The sequence below is a fragment of the Peromyscus leucopus genome, chromosome 2, assembly GCF_004664715.2.
Source record: "Peromyscus leucopus breed LL Stock chromosome 2, UCI_PerLeu_2.1, whole genome shotgun sequence".
NCBI lineage: Eukaryota > Metazoa > Chordata > Mammalia > Rodentia > Cricetidae > Peromyscus > Peromyscus leucopus.
This window is the reverse complement of record NC_051064.1, coordinates 146,980,152-147,006,961: the sequence shown is the minus strand read 5'-3', so window position 1 is coordinate 147,006,961 and position 26,810 is coordinate 146,980,152. Positions and strand designations below refer to the sequence as shown.

General features: G+C 42.7%; 1 protein-coding gene across 10 annotated transcripts in view; it reads left to right on the top strand.

The window, feature by feature from the left end:
• Window positions 1-26,606, top strand: part of Kif1b (kinesin family member 1B) — a 140,726-nt gene extending 114,120 nt beyond the window's left edge. For all 10 annotated transcript variants that reach the window (XM_028893597.2, XM_028893595.2, XM_028893592.2 and 7 more), the window contains 13 exons: window positions 2,291-2,375; window positions 3,344-3,449; window positions 10,967-11,081; window positions 11,849-11,982; window positions 13,093-13,154; window positions 14,189-14,334; window positions 14,490-14,729; window positions 16,785-16,856; window positions 18,746-18,867; window positions 20,752-20,901; window positions 21,217-21,409; window positions 21,597-21,715; window positions 22,288-26,606. In XM_028893597.2, coding sequence (XP_028749430.1) covers window positions 2,291-2,375; window positions 3,344-3,449; window positions 10,967-11,081; window positions 11,849-11,982; window positions 13,093-13,154; window positions 14,189-14,334; window positions 14,490-14,729; window positions 16,785-16,856; window positions 18,746-18,867; window positions 20,752-20,901; window positions 21,217-21,409; window positions 21,597-21,715; window positions 22,288-22,330 — 1,587 coding nt within the window. In that variant the 3' untranslated portion in view covers window positions 22,331-26,606. The remainder of the gene's footprint in view (window positions 1-2,290; window positions 2,376-3,343; window positions 3,450-10,966; window positions 11,082-11,848; window positions 11,983-13,092; window positions 13,155-14,188; window positions 14,335-14,489; window positions 14,730-16,784; window positions 16,857-18,745; window positions 18,868-20,751; window positions 20,902-21,216; window positions 21,410-21,596; window positions 21,716-22,287) is intronic.
• The last annotated feature ends 204 nt before the right edge of the window (window positions 26,607-26,810 follow it).

The following is a 26,810-nucleotide window of genomic DNA, read 5'->3' as shown; positions in this document are numbered from 1 at the left end:
TAGCAAAGAAGGAGGATGTGAAGCAGAAAAGATAACAAGGTGAGAGCCTTAGGAAGAGTTGGAGGGAGGTGGTAGTGGATGGCTGTGGTCAAAATACATTGTATCTATGTATGAAAAACATTTAAGTTCAATTACTACCATTTGTGTTGCTCTCCTACAATTTTATATACATTTCATAATGTTTAGAAGCTTTGTGTTTCACTGCCAGTAGTCTTTGTTTGGTTTTACTAATTTGTTTCTTTACTGTGTCATCCAGGCAGGCCTCCAACTCACAGGGCCAGCCTCTCATTTGTCTAAGTTAGCAGGCTTGAGCCACCATAACCTAGCAATGAGGAATTTTTGTTTTTCTTCTTCTTCTTCTCTTGTTTTGGTTTTGGCTGTACAGGCCAGACATAGAGCCCTGTGCATACTAGGCGTGTACTCTATTTTTGAGCTATGTCCTTAACACTGTTTTTGTAGCAGAGTCTTACTGTGTAGTCCAGGTTATAGTCAGTTTTTTGTTGGGATTGCTAGCTCACCAATAATTACACGGAGACTTAATATTAATTATAACAGCTGGGCTGATAGCTTAGGCTTGTTTTTAACTATCTCTATAATTTAAATTAACCCATTTCTTTTCATTTGTGTTCTTTTACATAGCTCAGTTACCTTTACTGTGTAGTGCCCATGCTGCTTCCTTTGAATCTACTTGAATATCTGCCTCTCCGCCCTTCTTCCCAGCATCCTCTCTGCCTAAAATCCTGCCTAGCTATTGGCCATTCAGCTTTTTAATTAAACCAGTCTGAGTGACACATTGACACAGTGTACAAAAAGATTATTCCATACCAGGTCTTTGAACTTAGAGATCCTCCTGCCTCAACCTTCCCAGTCCTAAGATTACAGGCATGTGCCACCCAGCCCAGCCAGAAGTTCTTCATGGGGGTAGATGATCAAAGTTTGAAAGGATTAAAAATACACTTTTTAAATAGATCCTACTCATTTGGTTAAATTACATTCAAAGCCTAGTATACTACTACACTTTTGTAATACCAGCATTTAGGAGGTATTATGAATTCAAGAACAGTCTTGGCTTCTTAGTAAGTTCCTGTCCAGTTTGAGCTAAATAACAAGATCCCATCTTTTTTTTTTGTTGTTGTTTTTTTTTTTTTCGAGACAGGGTTTCTCTGTGTAGCTTTGCGCCTTTCCTGGGACTCACTTGGTAGCCCAGGCTGGCCTCGAACTCACAGAGATCCACCTGGCTCTGCTTCCCGAGTGCTGGGATTAAAGGCGTGCACCACCACCACCACCACCACCACCACCACCACCACCACCACCGCCGCCGCCTGGTAAGATCCCATCTTTTAAAAAACTTTAACCAAAGCCGGGCGGTGGTGGCGCACGCCTTTAATTCCAGCACTCGGGAGGCAGAGGCAGGCGGATCTCTGTGAGTTCGAGGCCAGCCTGGGCTACCAAGTTCGAGCCAGCCTGGCTACCAAGTGAGTTCCAGGAAAGGCGCAAAGCTACACAGAGAAACCCTGTCTCAAAAAAAACCAAAAAAAAAAAAAAAAAAAAATCTTTAACCAGGTTGCGCATGGTGGTGGTTCAAGCCTTTAATGCCGGCACTTGGGAAGCAGAAGCAGGCAGATCTCTGAGTTTGAGGCCAGCCTAGTTTGTAAAGTGAGTTCTAGGACAGCCAGAGCTACACAACATAACCTTGTCTCCAAAAAAAAAAAAAAAAAAAAAAAAAAAAATCAGCCATTGCTCAAAATGACTTGTTGTCCAGATTTCCATCCATGTTGTATTGGAGTTCTTACCCTAGAGCAGTGGTTCTCAACGTTCCTAATGCTGGGACTCTTTAATACAGTGCCTCATGTTGGGTGACCCAGAACCATAAAATTATTTTGTTTCTACTTCGTAACTATAATTTTGCTACTGCTGTAAATCATAATGTAAATATTTGATATTTAGGATACCTCATATGCAACCCACAAAGGGGTTGAGACCCACAGATTGAGAACCACCTCCCTAGAGCATATCACAGGGTCTCAATCAATCAATCTCTTGGTCTGTCTCTGTCTCCCCCACCTCTTGTGTGTGTCTGTCTTTATGTCTGTCCCACCTCCACCCCTGCCACTCTTTCTTTCTCTGTCTCACTCTCAGGATGCATGAATTCCTCTTGCCTCAACCTTCATGCTATGATTACAGGTGTGAAACACTGTGCCCTACAAGGCATCTCTTAAAACCAGATCAGCAACTGCCTTGTTCAGTTTCTAACACAGTCTTCTAATTGTAATCTTGTTCCATTTCCTAGGGCATCCAGCGACGGATCACAGTGACTATTATCCATGAGAAGGGCAGTGAGCTCCACTGGAAAGATGTTCGTGAACTGGTGGTAGGTAAGTATGTTCCGTTAGCCGAGGACAACCTGGCTTTTAAGAAATGTCATCATTCTGTGAAGAGTGCAGGGGAGGTATAGAAATGTGGAGAACACAGAGTAGAGAAAAGAAAGGCCTTGAGTTTCAAGCTCTTTTGAGTGCTGGTGTTGTGGCTGAGGAGTAGAGTGATTGCCTAGTAGATGCAAAGTCCTCAGTTTAATCCCTTCTACTGCAAATAGAAAAGAAAAAAAGAAAGAAACTCCTTTTCCTAGTTTCCATTAGTATGCCGTCCTACTATTAACTATGAGTATGGATCTGAGCTAGAAGTTATGAGAAGATCATGAAGAAATCTCTGCTCATTCTGAATGTGCAGTTAGTTGGATATAAAATAATTAGATAAATCAGTGCCATGGTTTGGTGGTAGAGTCCTTACCTAAGATATGAAAAGCTCTGGCCTCCATCCTGGCATAGTAAAACAAAATGAGACAACCTTGGGAAATCATGTAGGATCCTAGACTTATTCAAATGATCTCTAAGCACCTAATTACAGAGATTGAAAAGTGTGTGTGGTCGGGCAGTGGTGGCACAGGCCTTTAATGCCAGAACTTGGGAGGCAGGACAACAGAGGATAGCCAGGACTACACAGAGAAACCTGTCTCAAAAAAAAAGAAAGAATGTGTGTGTGAGAGAGAGGGAGACAGAAACAAACAGAGGGAGAGAGAGCATCTAGGCAAATATTCTCCACTGAGATATGGTACCTAAGATTGAACTTAGGGTCTTGCACATGTTCTGCCACTAAACTAGCTCCTTCTATCTTTTTTTTTTAAAAGACAGGATGTCACTAAGTTGCCCAGGCTGGCCTTGAACTTGTGATCCTTCTGCTACGTAGCTAAGATTATAGGACTGTGTCACCAGACCTTTTGATTTAACAGAATTATGTCTTGTTTTTAATATGCTCATCTTCTGGTTTCTTTATCCCTTTTTTTTAGGTCGGATTAGGAATAAACCTGAGGTAGATGAAGCTGCTGTTGATGCTATCCTTTCCCTAAACATCATCTCTGCTAAGTCCCTGAAGTCTTCCCACAACTCCAGCAGGTAAGATAACCATGGGACACAGAAGTGTCAGCCTGGTGCTTGTTGATGGACTCCCATGAGATTTCCTATTTCTGACAACTTCAGTGCCAATGAAGATAGGAATTCCCTTCTTCAAAAATTCTGTTTTAGGCAATAGGCATGGTGGTGAACACCTTTAATCCCAGTCCTGGGAGTCAGAGACTAGAGGATCTCTATGAGTTCAAGGCCAGCCTGGTCTAATAGCAAGCTTCAGAACAGCCAGGACTACATAGAGAGACTTTGTCTCTAATTAATTAATTAATTAAATTAAAAGCAAAAAGAAATTCTGTTTCCAGAGCTTGAAAGATGACTCATTGTTTAAAAGGACTTAGTGCTCTTGCAGAGGACCCAAGTTTGGTTCCCAGCACCCATATCACGTGACTCAGAACAGTCTATAATTCCAGCTCCAGGGCGATCCAATGCCTCTGGCTTCTGTGATTACCTATACTAACATGCACATACACATAATTTAAAATAGTAAAAAATAAATCTTAAAATAAAAATCTGTTTCTTCTCTTGCCCAACCTGGTGCCTAAAAAGTCTCATTCTCTCTCTCTCTCTCTCTCTCTCTCTCTCTCTCTCTCTCTCTCTCTCTCTCTCTCTCTCTGTGTGTGTGTGTGTGTGTGTCTGTCTGTCTGTCTGTCTGTCTGTCTCTGTCTCTCTCTCTGCCTCTCTCTCTCTCTCTCTCTCTCTCTCTCTCTCTCTCTCTCTCTCTCTCTCGTGATTTTTTGAGACAGGGTTTCTCTGTGTAGCTCCAGCTGTCCTGGAACTCACTCTGTAAACCAGGCTGGCCTCTAACTTGGAGGTCTGCCTAACTCTGCCTCCCAAGTGCTGGGATTAAAGGCTTATGCCACCACTGCCCAGCCCTAAAGTTGATGATTTAATATGAACTATTTTTTTTTCTGAGACAGGGTTTTTCTGTGTATTTTTGGTGCCTGTCTTGAATCTTGCTCTGTAGACCAGCCTGGCCTTGAACTCACAGAGATCCTCTTGGCTCTGCCTCCTGAGTGCTGGGATTAAAGGCATACCACTGCCGCCCGGCTACTATGAGCTATTATTTACAACAGTGACTCCTATCAGTTTTATTTTTAACTTTAAACTAAATTCTCCATAAATTTTCTTTTAAGTGTGATGAGCAGTGCGGAAAGCACATAGCCCACCTTTCCATGTTAGCCTGGGGCTAAGTCTCTGGGGTGCCTGACTCACCTGGGCCAGGAAGAAGGTTAGGTTGTTGTCTCAGAGAATCCACCTCCTGAAGCTGGAAGGGCTGGGAACCAGGAGCCCATGCACATCAACTGTGGGCTGAGGACACTGCCCTTGCAGTAAGCAATTAATTCTCTGTGCTGCTTTCTGCCCTGGAAATCTTGCGCATGTGTGTGTTGGAATGGGGCAAGGGTGAGACAGGAGGCAGAGACAGAATGAAAAGGCTTGGGCCAGGGTTAATTTTTCCTTTTATTACAGTTTTGCATAGGGAAAGAAAAACAGACTTGTGTTTGCCTTTCTGCATGTAAGGAGAGTAGGCAGGGCCTATGGAAAGGAGTGGGTATGAAGGGGTGTTGTGTCTGGGAAGAAGGTAGCGCTGCCTCTTCCTAGGCAGACCATAGCAACACCATGTCTCTGAAGTCAGCACAGACACCACATGACTTTCTCTCCTGCCAGGCATTTATAGCCAGTGTTCATCTGGCATTCATCACTATAACTTTGGAACTTTGAAAAATGGGTTAAATTTCCTGTGGCTGCTAAGTAGATGGTGTTTGTGCTGGACATAACCTTGAAAAGTCCTCTGACCCATGGCAGCAGCAAGTCAGTCCTATATGAAGTGAATTTGACTTTGTTAGAAGCAGCAAGCTTTGTATAATAGAAGTTTAGAAATGCTTACTTAAATGAAAGAGAGACATTTTGAGCTTTTTCTTTTACATTTTATTTTGTGTACCTGTCTGAGGGTGTGTACATATGGAAGTCAAAGGACAACTTGCTGGAGACAGTTTTCTCATTCCACCATGTGAGTCCTGGAAAGTGAACTCGGGTCATCATGTTTAGTGGCAAGCTGCTGAGCTTCGTATGCTGGCTATCTCACCAGCCTGAACATTCTTTGTATTAACTGAAGCTTTGTGTGTACACATTCATTTATCAAGCTCCTGCTATAGGTTGAAGTCTTTTATTTAATTATGGGATCATTTGTTGGAATTCTGATTCTTTCTTGTAAAAAAAAAAAAAACATACTTATAACATGTAATTTTCTAGTTGGTGAAACAAGAACTGGAAGCTGAGAGGAAGAGGGATTTAAAGTCAGAAGCCATTGTGGGCCACATAGTGAAAGCCTGTCTTAAATTAAAAGAAAAAAAAATCTCACCTAAATTTAACACCTAAATTAAATCATTCAGAATTTTCACTTTAGAAAAAAAATAATTTAAATTGGTCTTCACAGAAAGTTCTTTTTACCTTCGTATTTGATTGATATGCCTACTGTTTAATTAAATTTAAATGGTTATAATAATAAACATAGCTGGCATAGAGAGATTTGAGGGGGCTGGAGAAATAGCTCAGCAGTTAAGAGCACTGGCTGCTCTTCAAGAGGACTCAGACTGGGTTCTCAGACCCACATAGCAGCTCAGAACTGTCTGTGACCCCAGTTCCATACCCTAGACATATGAGATACCTCTCTAGTTTGGAATATTCCTTTTTATCTCTTAGGGAGATGGAGAGCTGTATGAGTTACTTATCTTGTCGCTGTGGCAAAACCCCTGGCAACAGCAACTTCAGGAGGGAAGGATTTGTTGCAGTTCTGGAATGTGGTTGTCATGGTGAGGCAGCAGGAGCCTGAGGCAGCTGGGCCCATGGCATTGCAGTCAGGAAGCAGAGTGATGACCACTGAGCTCACTCTCTTCTGTGGATTCAGTCTGGAACCCCGGCCATGGGATGGCACAGCTCTCCTTTAGGGAGACTTATCCCACCTCGGTTAACTGATCTAGACAAGTGCTCTCTCTCTCTCTCTCTCTCTCTCTCTCTCTCTCTCTCTCTCTCTCTCCACACACACACACACACACACACACACACACACACACACACACAGGCCTACAGGTTTGTCTCCGAGAACGATTCTAAGCCTGCTCAGTTGACACAGTTTTAACCATTGCAGGCTCATAGGTTAGTGTGGTGAGTTGCTAAGTGAGTTGAACTAAGAGGACTTATGTTCTACTTATGTAAGGGCTAGTGTTTAAGTTGAATGCATAGATTGCTAGTACCATATATGTGTCTTAAGGGCTTTTTCTTTATCATCTTATACATGATAGTAAAGAATAATTGACAAGGTCTCGATTCCCTTTCTTCCTACACCTACAATTGTGTTAACCACTTGCCTTGGTTTTCTGTTAGCTCATCAGCAGTGTCTTACCATATCCAGTACAAGGTCCCCATGGGGAGTGATTAATAGATCTGATCTCCATATCCCCTTGCATGTCCGTCCTTTTTCTTAATGAAGTCTCAAGAGAAGGGTCCATGTTACTCTAAGTCCCTTGTCAGATTGTGTCCCAGAGTTCTCTGTTCATTATTTGTGCACTGGAATTTAGTTTGCTTGTTAGCATATTTTGCCTTTTTTAAAAAAAAACTTTTTTCTGTGCTTCTATCTCTCTATATTTGTTCTCTCTCCCTCCCCCCTCTGTCTCTCTGTCTCTCTCTGTCTCTGTCTGTCTCTCTCTCTCTGTCTCTCTCTCTGGTCATCAGACTAATGAAAGCCTTTTCTGTTTTTGCAGGCTCTCTCTTGATAAGGATATTCCTAGGTACTTTGTGTTGCTCTTTTGCACATAGAGACTCTAGATTACCAGGATGCTTTCTGTCCTATGTTGTGTTGGTTGCTGTTTTGATTCAGTGATTTAGTCCCTGTGTAAACCTAAGCTGTACCTAGAACAGAGCAAGACCTTATTTTGCAACCTAAGAATACCACTGGTGCCTTAGGTTCTACTGATGTGGGTACAGTTTCATGTGTGACTTCTCAAATGACCTAATGCTCTAAATTATTTTCTCATTCCATTCACTGATTTTTAAATGCTTCTTCAAGTTGTCCTTTTCTATATCCTAAAATAGAATATTTCACATTTCATATGAAATTTCAGGCTTTGTTCTCTGACATTCCCCCTTTCCTTCCCCATCTCCACACCCTCACCACTCTCAAAAGATGGAAAGGTCTGTTGCTCTGCAGCTTTGCAGATCCCACTCATTTTCTTTGTTTTGTTCTGTGCCCACCACACAGACCAAACTGGCTATTTGGGTGGTTGAGTCTGTAAGAAGAAATGTTAGTCTGTTAGTTTGTTTGTTTATTATCTTATGTTTTGTTTTGTTTTTTTTTTTTTTTCCTTAAAGACAGAGTTTCACTGTATAGACCAGGCTGGACTTAAACTCACAGAGATCCTCTTGCCTGTTTCCCAGGTGTCAGGGTTAAAGGTGTGTGCCACAACATGTGACCTCATGTATTTTAAAACATTTCTTTTTTATTTGTATGTCTTAACACATTTTTCTTTTAGGGGGATAGAAAAAATTGGGAATGGGGGGAAAAAGGTCCTTTTAGACTAGAAAAAATTCTTGGTTTTTCAAGACAGGGTTTCTCTGTGTAGCTTTGCGCCTTTCCTGGAACTCACTTGGTAGCCCAGGCTGGCCTCGAACTCACAGAGATCCGCCTGGCTCTGCCTCCCGAGTGCTGGAATTAAAGGCGTGTGCCACCACCGCCTGGCTGAAAAAATTCTTGATAGTGAAGTGTTTTCCTATTTCTTTTACTTGATTTAGGAAAGAAAACTGAAGAAAATGATGATACATTGTTTGCCACTTTAAAGGTGGTGGAACCTGGGAGAATATAGCCTAAAAATGAGGTGGATTAAAGTCTCATGCAATAGCCAACTTTATTGAGAGTATCAGACAATTTATATTCGAGGGTTAAGAGGAGTTGAATTCGGAAAGTGTACAATCACAAGGACAAAGCTGCACATGGCAAAAACATGTTTTTCCATAGAGGCTGATAAACAGATAACAACAGCCAGCTGTAATGAATAATCTGAAGTGAGCTCACTCCTACTGCTTCACCTGGGAGGGCACAAAAACACATTCCAAGGACAGTTCTGTGTTCTGAGGAAACTGAGGTCACAAGACTCTTGTCTTGTTTTCTTGGAGTTTTTTCACAAACACTCAGAATTCTCCTCACACAACTCCATTCCTAGACTGTGTTCCAACAACACATGAAAAAGTGGTCCAGACTGTTACTTGGCAGATGAATGAGTATAATGAGTTTAGATCTTAGTCTGGATATCATCTGTTCACATAGAGATTCTTCCAGTGAACTCAACAGGGTGTGTGTCATTGGCAGGAGAATAGTCCCACCTGACTCTCCTCTGTGACACCCCCCCCACACACACACACACCATGAAGTGTAACCATAATTTAAGAAGTTGGTATTGCCATGCATGGTAGCACAGCACTGAGGAGGCAGAGGCAGACAGATCTCTGTGAGTTTGAAGCAAGTCTGGTCTGTATAGAGTTCCAAGCCATCCAGCTCTAAATAGTGAGACACTGTCTCAAAATAAATAAAGATTTTTTTTTAATTAGAAACAAAATTCCCCTTTGTCTCAGCCAGGTTTGTGCTAGTAAAATTTTTGCTTTAGATTAAGTGAAGTCTTAACTTGAAAATGAAGTATGAAAAGAGCAATATTTTGGCTGCACATATTGCTTCAACTGGAAGAATGTCAGGAAGTCTCAGGCGTGGCCTAGGTGGAGCTGGGTGAGGGTTTGGGACTGAGTAAATAAGCACAAGGACAGGAGACAAGTGATAGAAATCTGTCATAGCGCCTTCTTTACTTCAGTATGTGTGTCCCCATCCCTGCCAGCTGACAGGGGTGCCATCCCACCCAAGACACCTTGACAAGTAGGGACAGAATAAAAGAACAACTCTCAGTGTGGTGGAGTTCTTTTGCTGAATATCATCTCCCATTATGAGAATGTTTCTTAAACCAAATTGAAATAAAGATTTTACTTTAAACAGAATTTTGAGTGCATGAAGGTTTTCTGCTGAATCTGTAAGCCATGAAAAAGGCTTCCTCTGTTTGGCATTTTTGTTACACTTTGGGTTACTTGATGACTCTCTCATTAATTGTTGCTATCTATATGCCTTCTGAATCTGTACAGAGAATTTTCTTGACCCACACTTACTGCTTCCCAAACTCGACATTGAGAAACAGTCACATTCTAGAAAAGAACTGAGTAAGAACAGCTACAGAGGGGAGTGGCCACACCTCAAACCTGGGCACTGGAAAGATGGGGTGTGGTTAGGGACTTCACTTCCAGAAAGTTCTCTGCTCATGTTTTCTGGAGGAAGATGCATGGGGTGTGCTTAGATAGAAGGTATGCCTGTTGACTGTCATTGGAAATCTGGGAAAGCAGAACCAGTGACTGAGTCACCGTTTAGAAGGTGTAAGGAAGAACGGGACTGCAGGAGCAGGGACTGGAAACACTCTGTGTGATCCAGGTGAGCTCTGTTCTGCTGGAAAGCTAGTGTGGTGAGGCATCTCCCCATGAAGTGTCGTCGTCGTCGTCGTCGTCGTCGTCGTCGTCGTTCTAAGAAGGAAATGGTCCAGAACTTGGAATTCACCTGTAGCTCCACCGGTGTCACCTGTCTGTCATGTCTGCCAGTAGGAAAAATTAATACTTGAAGAACTTAACAAACTAGTCTGTGGATGTCTGCTAACTTCAGCTTATGATTAATTTTTAAATTCACGGTTGGTTTTCAGACAGGTTCAGAAGGAATGAAGAATAATTAACTGCCTCTGGTGTTGTAAAATTACTCTGTCCTATTGATAGCTCAATTTGTGTTGATTCATTGAAATAACATTCTCCATAATTTAATTCTGCCTGTTCCCACCTTTAGCATCCCAGCTACAGTGTTTCTGAGCATCAGCAGAATTGTCTGTGAACTTTAGATCTCCGGGGATGTGAGGACTGAAGCTGACAGTTCCTGAGTCCTTACTTCTTATCTTGTTACTAAAACACACAGGGTGGCTCACTTGGTCTTTTTCTTCCAGATTCTGTCCACATTCTTCTTAATTCTTTTGAATGCTCTCACAGTTTGTGTTGGTGGTGGGGCTGGTTTTGTTTGAGAATGAGTTTTGTGCTGTGTCCTGGCCAGCTTGGAACTTGGTATTTAGACCAAGCTAGCCTCAAACTTCAGCAGTCCTGACTGCCTGAGTGTTGGGATGCAGCCATGTGCTACCATTCCTGACAGTGCTGTTGCTGTTTTCATGTTTATAGGCAAAACCTTTATCAAAAACTATGATGGGGTGCACAACTAAGTGTCCCTAAATGATGATGGGCACCTGCCAAGGTTCCTTCCTTGTTAAAAGAGTGATTAACAGAGAGCACAGGGGTTGACATAGGATTCCTTAGGATCCCTGACACCAGAAATCCCTCTGCTTCCCTAACGTCAGCTGCTTTTGGTTGACACATTGTCTTTCTGACCTCAGGACCTTCTACCGTTTTGAGGCTGTATGGGACAGCTCCCTACATAACTCCCTCCTTCTGAACCGAGTGACACCTTACGGAGAAAAGATCTACATGACCTTATCCGCTTATCTGGAGGTAAGGGACCCAGAACTTGAGCAGGCCCTGAGAAGTGGGCAGTGACAGGGAGCGGTCAGCAAAATTTCAACGTATTTTTCATTCCTTTTCTCTCCATATCCTTAAATTGTTTATTTGATTTACTTTATTTGATTGTAACTGTTCTGATTGTTTTAGATTCTTTTCCAGGGCTCTTTTTAGTCAAAAGATAACAACTTTTTTAATTATTTAAGCTTCAGGAACCCAATCACCAGTTAAGACAGTTTCATACCATGCTTTCCTGAGCGTACCAGAAACTAATAGTTCTAAGTCTTGGAACAAGCCTGAGTTCTTCTGTTGTTAATTTTATTTTTTGAGGCAGAGTCTCATGTAGCCAAGGTTTGCCTCAAACTCACTCTGTAGCTGAAGGTGACTTGGTGCTTCTGTTTCCACATCCCAGGTACTGGGATTACAGGCTTGCAACACCATCCTGATCTGAGCCTGAGTTCTAATCCTTGTGCTGTCATTTACAGCCCCTGTGTCCTTAGAAGCTCTCTCTGTGTCCCCGTTTCTTCCTTTTTAAACGGTGTATAATGATAGCATTTTCCCTTAAAGGAAAAGAAACGTGTTCATCATGAAGGCTCCTGACCTTCCATTACTATCTGTTGAGAGGCTTTTGAAATCATTGGTGAAACAGAAGCCTACCTATCTCCACGGCTGGAACCAGCTTTCCAAGTTGCTACTGTACAGCCTCTTATCACAGGTGCTCTGTCTGCCTTCATTTAGCACCTTATCTTGTCTGTTTGCAGTTGGATCATTGCATCCAGCCAGCCGTCATCACCAAGGATGTGTGCATGGTCTTCTATTCCCGAGATGCTAAGATCTCACCGCCACGTTCTCTGCGAAGCCTCTTTGGTAGTGGTTACTCAAAGTCACCAGACTCGTAAGTTTTTGAAACAAGTTTAGTTTCCAGGTCTTTGCCCAGTCCAACAGAAAGAAACAACAGCCCTTAGGTACCCTGTCTGCTGCTGCAAGTTAATAATCTATAAACCAATTGAGTGACTGATACCTAAGATGCAGTGACTCACATGGTGGTGTGTAATAAATGTTAATGAATGTGTGAGTTGATGAAGGAAAGGAGAATGTTGTATAGTAAATACTTGCAAGGACTAATTGTCACTATTAATCATATTTTTAACAGATTGCCATTGATATTTTCATCTTTGTAAGAGTTATTATACAGGGGCTGAAGAGATGATCTTCTAGAGGTCCTGAATTCAATTCCCAGCAACCACATGGTGGCTCCCAGCTATCTGTAATAAGATCTGGTGCCCTCTTCTGGCATGCATGCATGCATACAGACAGGACACTGTATACATAAGTAAATAATAAGTAAATAAATCTTTTTAAAAAAGTTATTGTACATATTTAAGGCATAAAAATACATTTGAGAATATATGGCATAGATACATGAATATCACCACCCAGCTTAATGAATAAAATAAGAATTAACAATGAAAGTTTGAAAATCCCTTTCTGTTCACAGTGTCCTGAATTGTTGATCATTTCATTCCAGTCAGACATTTTCCTGTCTTCTCTCGTGTCACGAAAAGAAGTTTTTCATTTCCTCATTTATGTTGTGAATTTTCTAGTTTATCCTATTCTTTTCATCCTATTGAAATAACAGATTAAAATGAAAATAAGCTCCTCTTAAGAAAAGACAAGTAAACAAACTAACAGTTACTGATAAAAATAAGCAGTGTCGTAGCTAGGACGAGAAAGGTGGCTCAGGGGTGAAGGGGCCTGCCATCTAGCCTGAAACCTGAGTCTGAGCCCTAGAACTCACACGATGGCAGCAGAAAACTACTCCCCAAGCTGTCCTTCAACCACACATGCACTCACAGTAAGTAAAAATGAACAAAGGCAGTGTGTGTATCTAAGTGTGGAACTGTGGCCCTTGAGAAGCCCTGCTTTTCCTAAGTAAGCAGATCTAGGTTTCCCTACTTTTGTGCTACAAGAAACTCAGCAGCTGCTCTACTTTATTTTCACATAGCAACCGAGTTACTGGAATTTATGAACTGAGCTTATGCAAAATGGCAGATACTGGTAGTCCAGGTAAGCTCTTACCATACCATATGCTTCAAGAGTATTATTTAAAAATCGGAGTCTTAGTCATGTCTTTTAGAAACTCTGTATTTTACAAACCAGTTTTGGGGCGTGGGTAAGATACATAAGTACAAGATTTATGATATATAATGTCATTATGAAAATGGTGTCCAACAAGATATGCGAGGCTGTGAATAAACTTTTTGAGAATTAGAATAACTTTGGCTTAGAAAGCTTTTCTTGAGATCAGGTTTTGTTTAGGCAGACCTGCAACTTAGAGCAGTCCTCTTGCCTTCCAAGTGCCAGGGTCACAGGTTCTGAGCCACCACGCCTAGCTTTTCAGAAAACTCACAGCTGCTTACTACACTACCTTAGCAAAGATCGTTTGTCAGCCTTGCATTACTGGGCTTGTAACAACATCAGCTTTACCTGGGAAATCATCAGAGGTTCGTAGTAAGGGCTGGGACAGGTTAATAATAGTAGAGTGTTTGTTTAGTATGTGCAGGGCCCATACTAACAAGTTCGGAGAATAGTTTTGGGAGAATGTCATGGATTTATTTCTCTCTCTCTCTCTCTCTTCTCTCTCTCTCTCTCTCTCTCTCTCTCTCTCTCTCTCTCTCTCTCTCTCTCTCTCTCTCTCTCTCTCTCGACAGGATTTCTCTGTGTAGTCCTGGCTGTCCTGGAACTTACTTTGTAATAGACCAGGCTGGCCTCGAACTCAGAGATCCACCTGCTTCTACCTCCCAAGAGCTAGGATTAAAGCTGTGTGCTACAACCACCTGGCTTTCTTTCTCTTTTTTAACCCTGACTGTCAAGGAACTCAGTGTGTAGACCATGCTGACCTCAAACTCACAAAGATTACCTGCTAGAGTGCCACTATTCCCAACATCGATTTTGTTAATAAAATCTCATAGATTTTAAGGCCAAATTTAGTTTGCTGTGTAAATATATATAAGAGTTAATCATTTGTTTTGACCTAAATTGAAATTGGATTTTTGTCTGGGGGTATAAAAAAACAAAAACGATATGTTTCTTCTTGTTAGGCATGCAGAGGCGGAGGAGAAAAGTCTTGGATACGTCTGTGGCATATGTGCGGGGAGAAGAGAACCTAGCAGGCTGGCGACCTCGTGGAGACAGCCTTATCCTGGAGCACCAGTGGGAGCTGGAGAAGCTGGAGCTGCTGCATGAGGTATGGAAGACTCAGGGAGGATAGCAGCCACTCAGTCCTACTCCTGCCTTCTCTCAGGACCTCCGCTAACTGTTGGTTTTCTGTGATGATGAAAGCATAATGATTTGCCTATTAAAACACTTAATAAGCTTAGATAATGATGTTCATATTCTCAGGTGGAAAAAACACGCCACTTCTTGCTGCTTCGGGAGAGACTTGGTGACAGCATACCCAAGTCTCTGAGTGACTCATTGTCCCCCAGCCTCAGCAGTGGGACCCTTAGTACCTCGACCAGTATGTCTTCTCAGATCTCAACCACCACCTTTGAAAGTGCCATCACACCGAGTGAGAGCAGCGGCTATGACTCAGCAGACATCGAGAGCCTAGTAGACCGAGAGAAAGAACTGGCTACAAAGGTAGGGAGTCCCTTCTTTTTTGCTTAAAGTCCCCACCACCAGGGGGGACTAAGATCGTCTCTGTGTTCTTTCATTTTCAGCCATTTTCTTGGAAGACACTAACACTGAATGTAGAAATAATAAGGATAAATTCTTGCCCTTAAGCTTGAGACTGGGTAACAAGCATATCACAGTGGTGTGTCTTATAGATGTGGCGTCATTGTGAACTGTCCTTGGAAGTACATGTTAGTAAGGAACTCGTGGTAGAGGGACAGGAATGGGGTGGGTCCTATGTGGGGCATCCAGGACTTTGCAGTGGGTCCTGGGAGTGCTGTAAATATTTTCAATGGTATTTGTTTCTATGTTTTTTTAAACAGGATTTAGAAATTCTTTAATAGGAATAATGGCATATAACTCAGTGGTAGAGCACTTACCCAGCATGAGCGCTGCCCTGAGTTTGACCTTAAGTACTACAGAAAATCCATTCAATTAAACAACAGTAAAACAGTCCAAGTTTTCTTCAGTGAAATAAAAAGGATAGCTTTGTGAAACTGCAGAAGAGGTCCTTGTGACAGTGATCCCAGAAGGAAAGATGAAGCCTTTAAGAACATGAGGAAGGGGTTCTGGCTAGGTGGGAGAAGGCAGAGGGTGTTGAGGGTGACTCCTGGGTGTGTAGTTGCTCAGGAGTTGGTGACAGAGGAAATAGAAAACTGACATGATTTTTGTCTGTCTTGCCTTAGTAGTTAAGTAAGTGGTCTTCTAGAGGGTTTAGGAAACCGGAAATGTTATGCTTTTGTTTTTTGTTTTTCTAGTGTGGGGAATTGAACTTAGATCCTCATATATGCTAGGCAGATACTACTATTAAGCTCTATTCCCAACCCATGTCCATGTCTTTTATTGAATTCAGAATTAAAGGGATGTTCATTCTTTTGGGTTTTCTGAAACAGAGTCTTTCCTGTATTGCCTTGGCTGATCTGGAACTGGTTATGTAGATCAAGCTAGCTTTGAACTCCTGGCTCTGTCTGCTCAGTGCTGGAATTAGAGAGATATATTGCCATGCCTGGTCCTGCTGCTATATTCCTAAGCAGCACTACTACTGCTACTGCTATTACTACCACTACTACTTCCTCCTCCTCCTCCTTCTCCTCCTTTTCCTTTTTTTTTTTTTTTTTTTTTTTTTGAGGCAGTCTTTCTATTATATAGTACTAGCTGGCCTAGAACTTCCTATGTAGACCAACTGACCTTGAATTCACAGACATCTGCCTACCTCTGCTGTTATGGGCCACTGTGCTCCTAAGCACTTCTAAACTATGATATTTAGTGATTTGCTTTGGTTGTATGAAGAATGATTGCTTAGGTGGTAGCACATGCCATTAATCCCAGCACTCAAGAGGCAGAGGCAAGTGAATCTCTGGGAGTTCAAAGCCATCGTGGTCTACAGAGTTAGTTCCAGGGCAGCCAGGGTGGTTTCAGAGAGAAACCCTGTTGTAGGTAGAAGTTTCTGACCTGCCAGCAAGTCCCAAATACCCAGCAGCCTCTTCCCAAATTGCCACACAGGAAGCTTATATTAACTATAAATGCTCGGCCAGTAGCTCAAGCTTATTATTCACTAGTTCTTACACTTAAATTAACTAATAATTCTTGTCTGTGTTTAACCACGTGGCTTGGTACCTTTTCTCAATATGACATTCTCATCTTGCTTCCCCTGAATCTGGCTGGTGACTCTCTTCCTTAGTTTGGTCACCCTGCCTACACTTCCTGCCTGGCTACTGGCCAATCAGTGTTTTATTAAACCAATTCCAGTGATAAATCTTTACAGTGTACAAGAGGATTATTCCACAGTACCCTGTCTTGGGGGGGGAGGGGAAGAGTGGTTGTTTAAATCCATTTGTTTTTTATGGCCTTAACTAGATATATCCTGGTTTTCCTCAGCATATTCTTAGTTATTCTAAGGCAACATTTGAGCTCTAGCATAGGTGTTGGACATGTTAGTTCTCCTTGAATACAGGCGTTCATTTAGCCGTTGGAGTTTTATGGTCAATTTTAACTAATTCACCTTCTGTCTTTCTTTTTTAGTGCCTGCAGCTTCTCACCCACACTTTCAACCGAGAATTCAACCAGGTACATGGCAGCATCAGTGACTGTAAGGTGAGCATACTAAGACTGTTGTTTTTCACTGTCATGGTGATGACTGTTTCCAGCTGTCCAAATTTCCTGTCACAGCTTTTGTGCTTTTAGGACCAGTGTTGGTTATAGATTGTGTTTGAAGGTATATAACATTATTCTCTGGTATGTCTTCTGATTTTATACAGTCAGAGTTCTGACTTCTGAAGATGGCGGTCTCCCTCTATGATGCTTAGGGTCACCGTCACACAGGAAATTTTTTTTTTTTCCTGAGTCACTGAATGTGATGTAGGAAGTGGTATGCTTTTGTATGACACAAAAGTCATAAGGCAAAGACCGGAGAGATGGCTCAGCAGTTAAAAGCATGGACTGCTCTTCCAAAGGACCCGAGTTCAATTCCCAGCACCCACATGGCAGCTCACAACTGTCTGTAACTCCAAGATCTGATCCCCTCACACAGACATACATGTAGGCAAACACCCAATGCACATAAGATAAAAATAAATAAATTTTTTAAAAAAGTTATAAGGCTACTGGCAGCACCAAGCTCAGGGCTTTCGGCAGAGAGTGATGGCACTTGAGAGTGCTTGTGTCGTAATCAGCTTGACTGTTTGGCCTTTCCTTGCCTGGGTCTTTGTAGACTTCACATACTTTCTTCTAGACTTTCCAATGTTTATATCCATCATTTCTTCTGGTTTTTGTTCCAGCATTGTCTTCTTGGGAATGGGCCTCTTTCAGCCCACATAGCAAGCTAGCAGCTCTCTGAAACTCTTGTTTTTCGTTTTTGTTTTAATTTGATATTTATGGGCATTTTGCATGCATGTAGCTCTGTGCACTGCATTTGTGCCTGGCACCGGTGGTGGTCAGAAAAAGTGTTGGATCCCTAGGAACTGGAGTCACAGATAGTTGTGAACCACTTTGTGGGTACTAGGAATCGAACACAAGTCCTCTGTAAGAGCAACCAGTGCTCTTAACCACTGAGTCATGTCTCTGGCCCCACTGTCTGGCACTTCTAATTTTTATTTACTTATTTATTGTGATTTTTTTGAGACAAGGTTTCACTATGTAACTCTGGCTACTCTGGAACTTGAGGCCAGGCTGGTCTACAGAGTGAGTTCCAGGACAGCCAGAGCTACACAGAGAAATGTGTCTCAAACAAAAGAAAACAAAACAAAAAAGTCTGTCTCCCTTCTTGATCAAATAATGTATGCTTCATGAGAGCAGGAATTCTGCCATGTGCTTAGAACAATGTATGCATGCTATAGGTGCATGATGTTTATGTGCATAAGGCTGTTTAATAGCAAGGAGAATTAGTGATGAAAGACGTTTCTTATTCTCTTTTCTCCTTCCTTCATCTCCCCCTCCTTCTTTTTCTCCCCACTCTGGGGCTAGAGCCAAGGGTGCATCATCTACTAACAGTAAATTGTGTGTAGAGGTTTGTCGTCTTTGTTTGTTTGCTTGGCTTGGTTTTTCATTTTTTGAGTCAGGGTATCTCTGTGTAGCCCTGGCTGTCCTGAAATTCATTCTGTAGACCAGGCTGGCCTCAAACTCAGAGATCAGTCTGCCTCTGCCTCCTGAGTGCTGGGATTAAAGTTTGTTCCCCCACACCCAGCTGAGGCTTGTCTTCTTTAAAGACTTTTGAATCAGCTTAATAAAAAGGAGGCACTGGTTGTCTTGGACAACTTCTGCTGTTCTCTACGGCAGAGGCAAAGTTCTTCCCATACAAGAGAACCTGAGTTCAGATCCCCAGCACCCATGTGAAAAGCGTTTTCAGTGGAACGTGCCTATAATCCCAGTGCTGAGGAGGCAGAGACAGGTGGATCCTGGGGGCTTGCTGGTCAGTTAATCTAGCTAAAGTTGTTGAGCTCTGATGTTTTGCTGCTGAATCTCACTGGTCATGTCCTTGTTTCTAGCTGTCTGCTATCTCTCCAATTGGACGGGATCCCTCTGTGTCCAGCTTTAGCAGTTCTACCCTCACCCCCTCCTCCACATGCCCCTCTCTGGTGGACTCAAGGAGCAACTCAATAGATCAGAAGTAAGTACTCAGATTTCACAGACATAAGGAAAGCAAAACCAGCTTTGCTGTAGTTCTGGTTCTCAGTAAGGCATCACTATCCTATTACAGACCACTCAGAAATGTGTGGGCACTTTTTTCATTAAATCTTACTAAATTTAGGGCCAGTGGTGGTGGTGAGTGCCTTTAATTCCAGCACTCAGGAGGCAGAGGCAGGCAGATCTCTGAGTTTGAGGCCAGCCTGGTCTACAGAGTGAGTTACAGATGGCCAGGGCTATACAAAGAAACCCTGTATTGAAAAAAACAAAACAAATAATAAATAAATAAATTTCGAATGTTATTAGCTGTATGAAATTGTTATATGTGCCACTAAGAAAGGAAAAGCTAATTAAACACACCAACTAAATGAAAGCTGCATCCCAGCTGAAGAAATGATAAAACATGGAGGACTGGGGAGATAGCTCTTACAGTAAAGGTCTTGCCGTACAAGCCTGGGAACCTGAGTTCAGATCCCCAGCACCCATGTGAAAAGCATCTTCAGTGGAACGTGCCTATAATCCCAGTGCTGAGGAGGCAGAGACAGGTGGATCCTGGGGGTTTGCTGGCCAGTTAGCCTAGCTAAAGTTGTTGAGTTCTAGATTCAGTGAGAGACCCTGTCCAAAAATACCATTTCCAAAGCTCAGGGAACATAACAAAAGAGGGAACAGATGGAATTTAAGAACTGGGAGATGGGAAAGAATACTGTGAAATGCTGCTTCTGGATGACACATGGCCTTTGCAACTCATTAATCAACAGCAGCTGTGGTCACCTACCAAGGCCTACACACAATGGAGCCAGTCACAGTCCTCCCATGGATAGGGTGGGGCTCACAAGGTCCCTTGCCTAGCTGAGGAACTGTTGGCAACTAATGGCTGCTGGGAGAGAGCCATAGGTGTGTGGCCACTAGTAGGCTGCTCTTGCCCTTCTAGATGGCCCACACCTATGCAAATACCTAACTGAACTCAGTGGATTATTACCATGAAGTTGGAAGGGGCATGTGTTGGTGAGTCAGAGGGAGCTGGGGGAAGTAGAGAGGTGGAGACGATCAAAATACATTGTATATAGGTATAAAACTCTCAACTTACAGACATTATATAAAAGATTAAAACTTTTAAAAATTAAGTAAAGAATGGTAGAGAAAGGCATCCAGTGTTGATATCTGGCCTCCACAAGCATGAGCTCATACACACACACACACACACAAACATACATACATACACACACACACACACACACAAAAAAAAAAAATAGTAAAGTTTGCAAAATGGACTTTTAGAATCAGAAAGATCATCAGATTAAGCTGTTCTAGGAGGTCCCTAACACAACCAGAACAGAGACCTAAAGAATGGCCGATCACCACTCTGCTCCTGTGGGCCTAGGAACCTAGATGTTTCTCTTCTCATTGTTCACTTTCTTTACTATTTCCCAAGATAGCGGACTTACTAAAAACCCCTGGAAACTTGCTACAGTACAGTGGCCAGGCGCCTCCCTGAGTTTCTGATTGTGAAGTCTACCAATCCCAGAGAATGCTGCTGCTGTCAGTCAGGGGCTGTATTTTGAGAACCACTGCCTCAGGTCTGGCTGTGAAACTGAAAGGAACTCACAAGGGCATAGATTTCATATTCAGATGCTTATGTTCATAGAATAGCAGGCGAGACTGTGACTCAGTGGCCCCCAGTGTCCTTTTGCAAGGAAAACATAAAGTAGAATTGAGAATTACCATTCTGACACCAGCTTGTCTTAACTGAACTCTGAAGCTGATGTTTGCCCTGGTACTTAAGCAGAGGCACTGTGTCCTGGTAGGGTGATGTCCACAGGTGCTTTGACCTTCCTGAATGCTTCTTACTCCTTTCTTCCTCTGTAAGGACCCCAGAAGCCAATTCTCGTGCCTCTAGTCCCTGCCAAGAATTTGAACAGTTTCAGATCGTCCCAACTGTGGAGACACCCTATTTGGCCCGAGCAGGAAAAAATGAATTTCTCAATCTTGTTCCAGACATTGAAGAAGTTAGAGCAGGGTGAGTACTGTGACAAGTAGCCTTGCCAAATAAGAGACAGCATCAGGAGTGGGTTGTCTAGTTCTTATGTGCAAGTCTGTTCCAGCCTAGAGTACACTAACGGTCCCTGCTGTGTGCATCAGGCGTCTGTGCCTGGCATTCTGTGTTGTGGCATTTGCTCTTTTTCTGTGTTGCTTTGACCAGTGAGAATCTAGGCCAAATGGACCATTTGTCTGCTGCATCTGAGGGCCAGCCTAGTAGAAGCATATGTTGATGGTTCTCAGCTTATTAATTACTTTAGGAGAAACTGACTTTTTTTTTTGCACTGTCCTTTAGGTCAGTGGTATCTAAGAAGGGATACCTGCATTTCAAGGAGCCACTATCCAGCAACTGGGCTAAACATTTCGTTGTGGTTCGTCGTCCTTATGTCTTCATCTATAACAGTGACAAAGACCCAGTAGAACGTGGCATCATTAACTTGTCTACAGCACAGGTGGAGTACAGTGAGGACCAGCAGGCCATGGTGAAGGTCAGTCTGTCCTGTATTATTCCCTTTAGAGTTTTGGCTCTCTGCTCTGTGGCATGGGCCCTACTTTATATCTGGGTTGCTTGAACTTTCAAGTATGAAGTGCTGTGCATCCTGTGAATATGGCAAGATGGTCCCCATTTTTCTTTCTCTACAATAACTTTCTCATTTACTTACTGTTTCTTTCCAGACACCTAATACCTTTGCTGTATGCACAAAGCACCGTGGGGTCCTTTTGCAAGCACTCAATGACAAAGACATGAACGACTGGTTATATGCCTTTAACCCACTTCTGGCTGGCACAATACGGTAAAAGGCTGTTCTTTTGTTTCATTTTGTCTTGTTGAGACATTCCTACTGTGTAGCCCAGGCTGGATTCCAAGTTCTCCACCTCTTCCCAAGTGCTAGGATTACATGTGTACAGTACCATTCCTGGCTCTAGGAAGCCATTTCCTTTCTCTCCTTGGCTTTCAGCCCCCGAGATACCAGCATAAAGAGGAAAAGACGTCATTCGAACTGGGTTGAAAATAGAGGGAAGGCAAGAGTGTAAGGAAGGTATAAGGTGAAGATGAGTCCCTGTTTCTATAAGATATCTGTGTCCTCACCATAAGAACACTTAGGGCTCACCACTTGTCTCCTTTTGTTTTCAGTTTTCAGGAGGCCTGCAGGGGAGAGCACTGGGTAAAGGAAAGACTTTGAGTGCCTTAATGGGCTCCCATAATTCAGCTCTCTGTTTCTGAGGGGCTTATCTCACAGACTTCCCCGAGTAGAGAAGACCACAGTCTAGTCATGTTTAGGAGCATAGAAACCTGGGCCTGCAGTGTTACTTGTGAGGAGACCCATATCCAGTTTTCTAACCCTGCCTCCCATTTTTCTCATAGGTCAAAACTCTCTCGCAGATGCCCGAGCCAGCCGAAATACTAAGCAATTCTGCTGAGCCTTGCTCGCCTTGGACAGATAAAGAAAGTGTTACCTCTCATTCTCTTTGTGATTCTTAACGGTTATTCTTGTCTGTAATCTTGTGGCTTAACTACTCCTCCCTTTCATCCAGCACTTCTCTAGCTCTCCTGTTCCCTATCTCCATGGTTCTGTACTCTTCTTTTTCTTGTGCTAAGACTTGTAGCATGTGGCCTAAGAAAAGGGGAAAAAAACACTACACATATTCATGCACACTCACATTCACACACAAACCCTGAGGGTCCAGCAAATCTCCAGATTGCTTCCCAGTGTACTTCCGCTTCTTTTTTCCCCTTATAATCACTGTCTGTCTGTTGTCTCTGTGTATCTCTGGTTTTCAGGGTAATATCTCTCTCTCTCTCTCTCTCTCTCTCTCTCTCTCTCTCTCTCTCTCTCTCTCTCTCTCTCATTCGGTTTATGATAATACTACTTTTTCCTGGGTGGCTTAGAGACTAAGCAGTCCTTGAGAAAAAAACTTGCTTTTCCCTCCTTCTGTCTCTTTATTTGGTGGCTAATCCCTGCATTTCCATTCAGGGAAAGCACTGTGGGAAACTCAGAAATGGGATTTATGTTCTCTATCCAAACCAGGGCTTAGAGCATGGATTTATAGAGAGGAAGAGACAGAAGGTCCTTTGTGATAGGCCTGGACAGTGGCTGCTGTTGGCCCTTTGAGGCCAGGCTGCTGCAATGGATTGGGCAGTGGGTCATGAGGGTGATCATTAGAGGATGGGCTAGAGTTGCTCACAGCAGGATCCTGCAGACTTTCTCCTCCTCACTGGGAAGGAGGCTTTTGTCTTGGAGTTTCGCAACTCTGTTCTTAGCATTTCTGATGCTGGTCACACTGTTTGGAATTATGTGATGTCGTGAACACATTTCCCACAAGGGGGAGTGGGGGAGTGTTTGACTTCTGGGGATAAACTGGATCAATGTTGATATGAGAGTGCTGAGTGCAACTTGTGATTGTTGTAGCTCCCTTTGGTCAAAAAACTGTAGCTTCTGCATAAACTTTGAAGTCACTATCGGAATCCAGTGGCCATTCCCAATAATGCTTGTCATGGTAGGCTTTGTTTTCTGGATGCCAGGATTCAGTTACCACCACCATTCCAAACAAATCAGAAGACAATACTTAGGGATGAGGAGTGTCCTCAACTGTCTTGTGGTTTGCTGTTGGATCCTGCCCTGCCCACCCCCCACTGTTTCTCATGTGGTTTGGAAGTACCCCCTTAGAAAGAAGAATTCCCTGCTCCCAGTTTCTGTGGCTTCTAACAAACCAGGTCAGGGTTCAAGAGACCATCAAAAAATCATGCCCTTCCTTTACCTGCCAGTGTTACGGGACTGAGTAGAGCACAGAAAGCCCCTGGTTTGGATCCTTCAGTTGCTTTCCAGTGACTTGGGGCTCATTCATGCTGCCATTTACTGGTCTTGCCAGCCTGTTTCACCATCACTCAGGCACCCAGGAAAGCATCTGCTCACCTCCACTCTGGGAGGGTTCTTCACCTGAGGGTAATGGTGGAATGGATTTCTTTCTGGTCAGGAGCTCATTCACCACTGCAGAGCAGCCACTAGGGAGGTGTGTGGGTATGCAGACCCTTGCTTCTGACCTCTCAGCGGGGTTTCTCTCTGAAGAACAGGACTCCCAGCTCCGTTTGTTACTGTTGCCTTGCAAAGAAAAGGAAAAGTGGACCATGGAGAAAAGAAAGGGCAAAAATCAGACTTTTTATCTAAAAAATTGATCAAATAATACTTTGGTGGGTTTTTAAAACTTCCTTTCTCTCTTTAAAGCATAGGTCACTAACTGTAATGTTACTTGTTTTCTAAGCATATGTATGAGATTTTTAATGTAGTTAGAAGTCTCTGTTGTCTAATGAACACAACATGCCCCTCTGGTGTATACTCAAATCCAGCAGGCTCTATCTGTGCTTGAAGACAGCTTCCTGGACCAGAACGAAATCTAATTTCAGGGAAATGAAGAGAAAAGGTGACTTTTCAATGGGATCACTGATGTTGCTGCTGTTACGCAGTTGGATGGGTCCGTGTCTGTGGTGAGAGGTGTGAAGCCTGAGGGAGAGTGGATTGTTCACGTACTAAACCCTGCAATGACTTGTGTTTTCTTAAATCTAACAAAACTGGTTTAGAAAGTCTTTGCTTTGCAAATATCAAATGTTAGAGTGAGCCAAACTGGACCGCCCCTTCACGTATGCCCAGATAAGGCAGCCTCATTAGGAGACCGGGAAAAGTGGGATTGGAACTAGGGCACATGTGTTTCTCTCTGCCACTGTTGGTGCCCCTCTTTCTGTAGGGCCCATGCTCAGATTGGAATCTGAGCAGTTGGGCATGGATGTTCCATTTCCAGACAAGCTCACCTCTGCTTTGAAGCTTTGAAAGAGGAAGGATTTTATGGCAGGACCTATGTGGGAGATTTTTGTGGTTGCCATGGTAGCAGGAAAGTTAAGACAGCTAGACTTTAAGGAAACTACATATATATATATATAATTTTCAAAGCACTCTTTTAAACAAAAAACCTAGAATAAAAACCTACAAATTACAGAAAGTGAATGCTGGTTAAAATTAATTATCCTCCCTCTTCCTTTATTTCTCCTCCTTCCTCCCAAGCAAATATAGCCTCATAACTAACCCTGACCAGTGCTCAGGCCTTGCCTGCTTCTGGGAGACTACCCTGGGAGTCAGCCAGCTCTCAGGCCCAGACTGTGCGGGCCAGGCAGTCCCTGCACAAGGTTAGGCAGGAGCACAGGCCAGGCTGCTTCCGAGCAGGCCCCTGAACCCATCCGTAAATGAGAAACTCGAGGGGAGTGCTGAAGGTTCATCAGCTAAGAAACCATTCTTTTTCTCCTTCAGCTGCGTGGAATCTATATATCTATTCATTTTCAAGATTTTTCATCTTGTTTAGATGAAAGAATGAAGGATGATTGTGAAAGGTCTTTGAGGTCTAAAAACAGGTGATTCCTGGAATGTATTTCAAAGCATAGACTTTGTTACCTGCTGCTGCTTGTCTAATTTACAGGGAGATTTAATTTTGTAAGGTGTTTGTATATTTATACAGCTGTAATGAATTGCACATTGGACTGATGGGATGATTCTGCACTGGGTGGCACCTGTTGGGACTCTTGCAGTCCCTCGTGGGTGCTGTGCTCTGGCTCTCCTGAACAATACCAGGGCTGGGTGTTCATTTGGCATGGGTCCTTCACTTTTCATTTGGGTTCCTTTTTGAAATTGTAACCTTTAACTTGCTCTATGAGAAGAAAAGAATAATTATGTTGCTGCTCTTAGAAGGTCTGCTGAATGCATTTGAATTAAACTCTGGTGCTGTGAAGTGCAGCCATCTGCCATAACCAGTGATCCGCCAAGAGTGGGTAAGATCATGACTGTGGAGCAAGTCAGAGATCATCAGCTGAGAGATTATTGCTGTTACTGTTCAAAAGGCCATTTATGAAGTAGGTATTTGATCTCTATAAAATCTTGAGAGACCCTAATTACTTCAAGAAATTAAGAGTTGATACAGAACTGGTGTTAAAAACACCAGAGGTTACAACCAGAGGTTAGGGGTGCAGCTTAGTGATAGAGCACTTGGCAGTTGTGTGATGCCTTTGGTTCAGTCCCCAGTGCCACAAAGCAGAGACAAAAAGCCTCCTGGTAGATAGCTGCTCAGACAGAAAGTCCAGGCCGAGGTTGGTCTCATGCCAAACCCTGGATGTTACACATTGCTTGTCGTGTCTTTAATTGGGTGGTTTTTTTTTTTGTTTTTTTTTGTTTTTTTTTTTTTCCATGCTGTGTATTCTGGCATCAGTTCTCCCAAGGAATCCACCAGCCTTCTCATGGTTACACATTGTCTTAGACTTTGTGGCTCTAAAGTACTTGTCTGTTGAGAGCCAAGTCTCTCATCACCATCCCCATGCTGTGACAGAACCCATGAAGCATAAGTGGCCTTTTTGAACCAAGACTTTGCAAACTGATCTCTCCCCAGTGAAGGAGTTGAGCACAAGCAACAATGTACATTATTAATTTTGGATTTCATTTTCATGTTTTATTTTGTAAATATCTGATGTTTGGAGCTTGAGTATACAAAATGTAAATACAGTTCTTGTATTTGTACTAATCCTGATTCTTTTGCTGTATAGCCTTAGATGTGTAATGCAGACATTATCTAACTGTGTATTGTAACCTTGCATCACAGAACTGCTAGTGGACGAGGTAAAATTAATAAAGGTACAACCAGTGCATCAAATGACTCTTGTGTTTTAGTCTTGTGCCCTTTGAAAATCCATTGTAAACTAATTTTGTTTCTTACAATGATAATTCTTTATTTTTTATTTAATTTAATTTTATTTTTTTTTTGTTTTTCAAGAGAATTTTTTTGTGTAGCCCTGGCTGTCCTGGAACTCACTTTGTAGACCAGGCTGGCCTTGAACTCGGAGATCTGCCTGTCTCC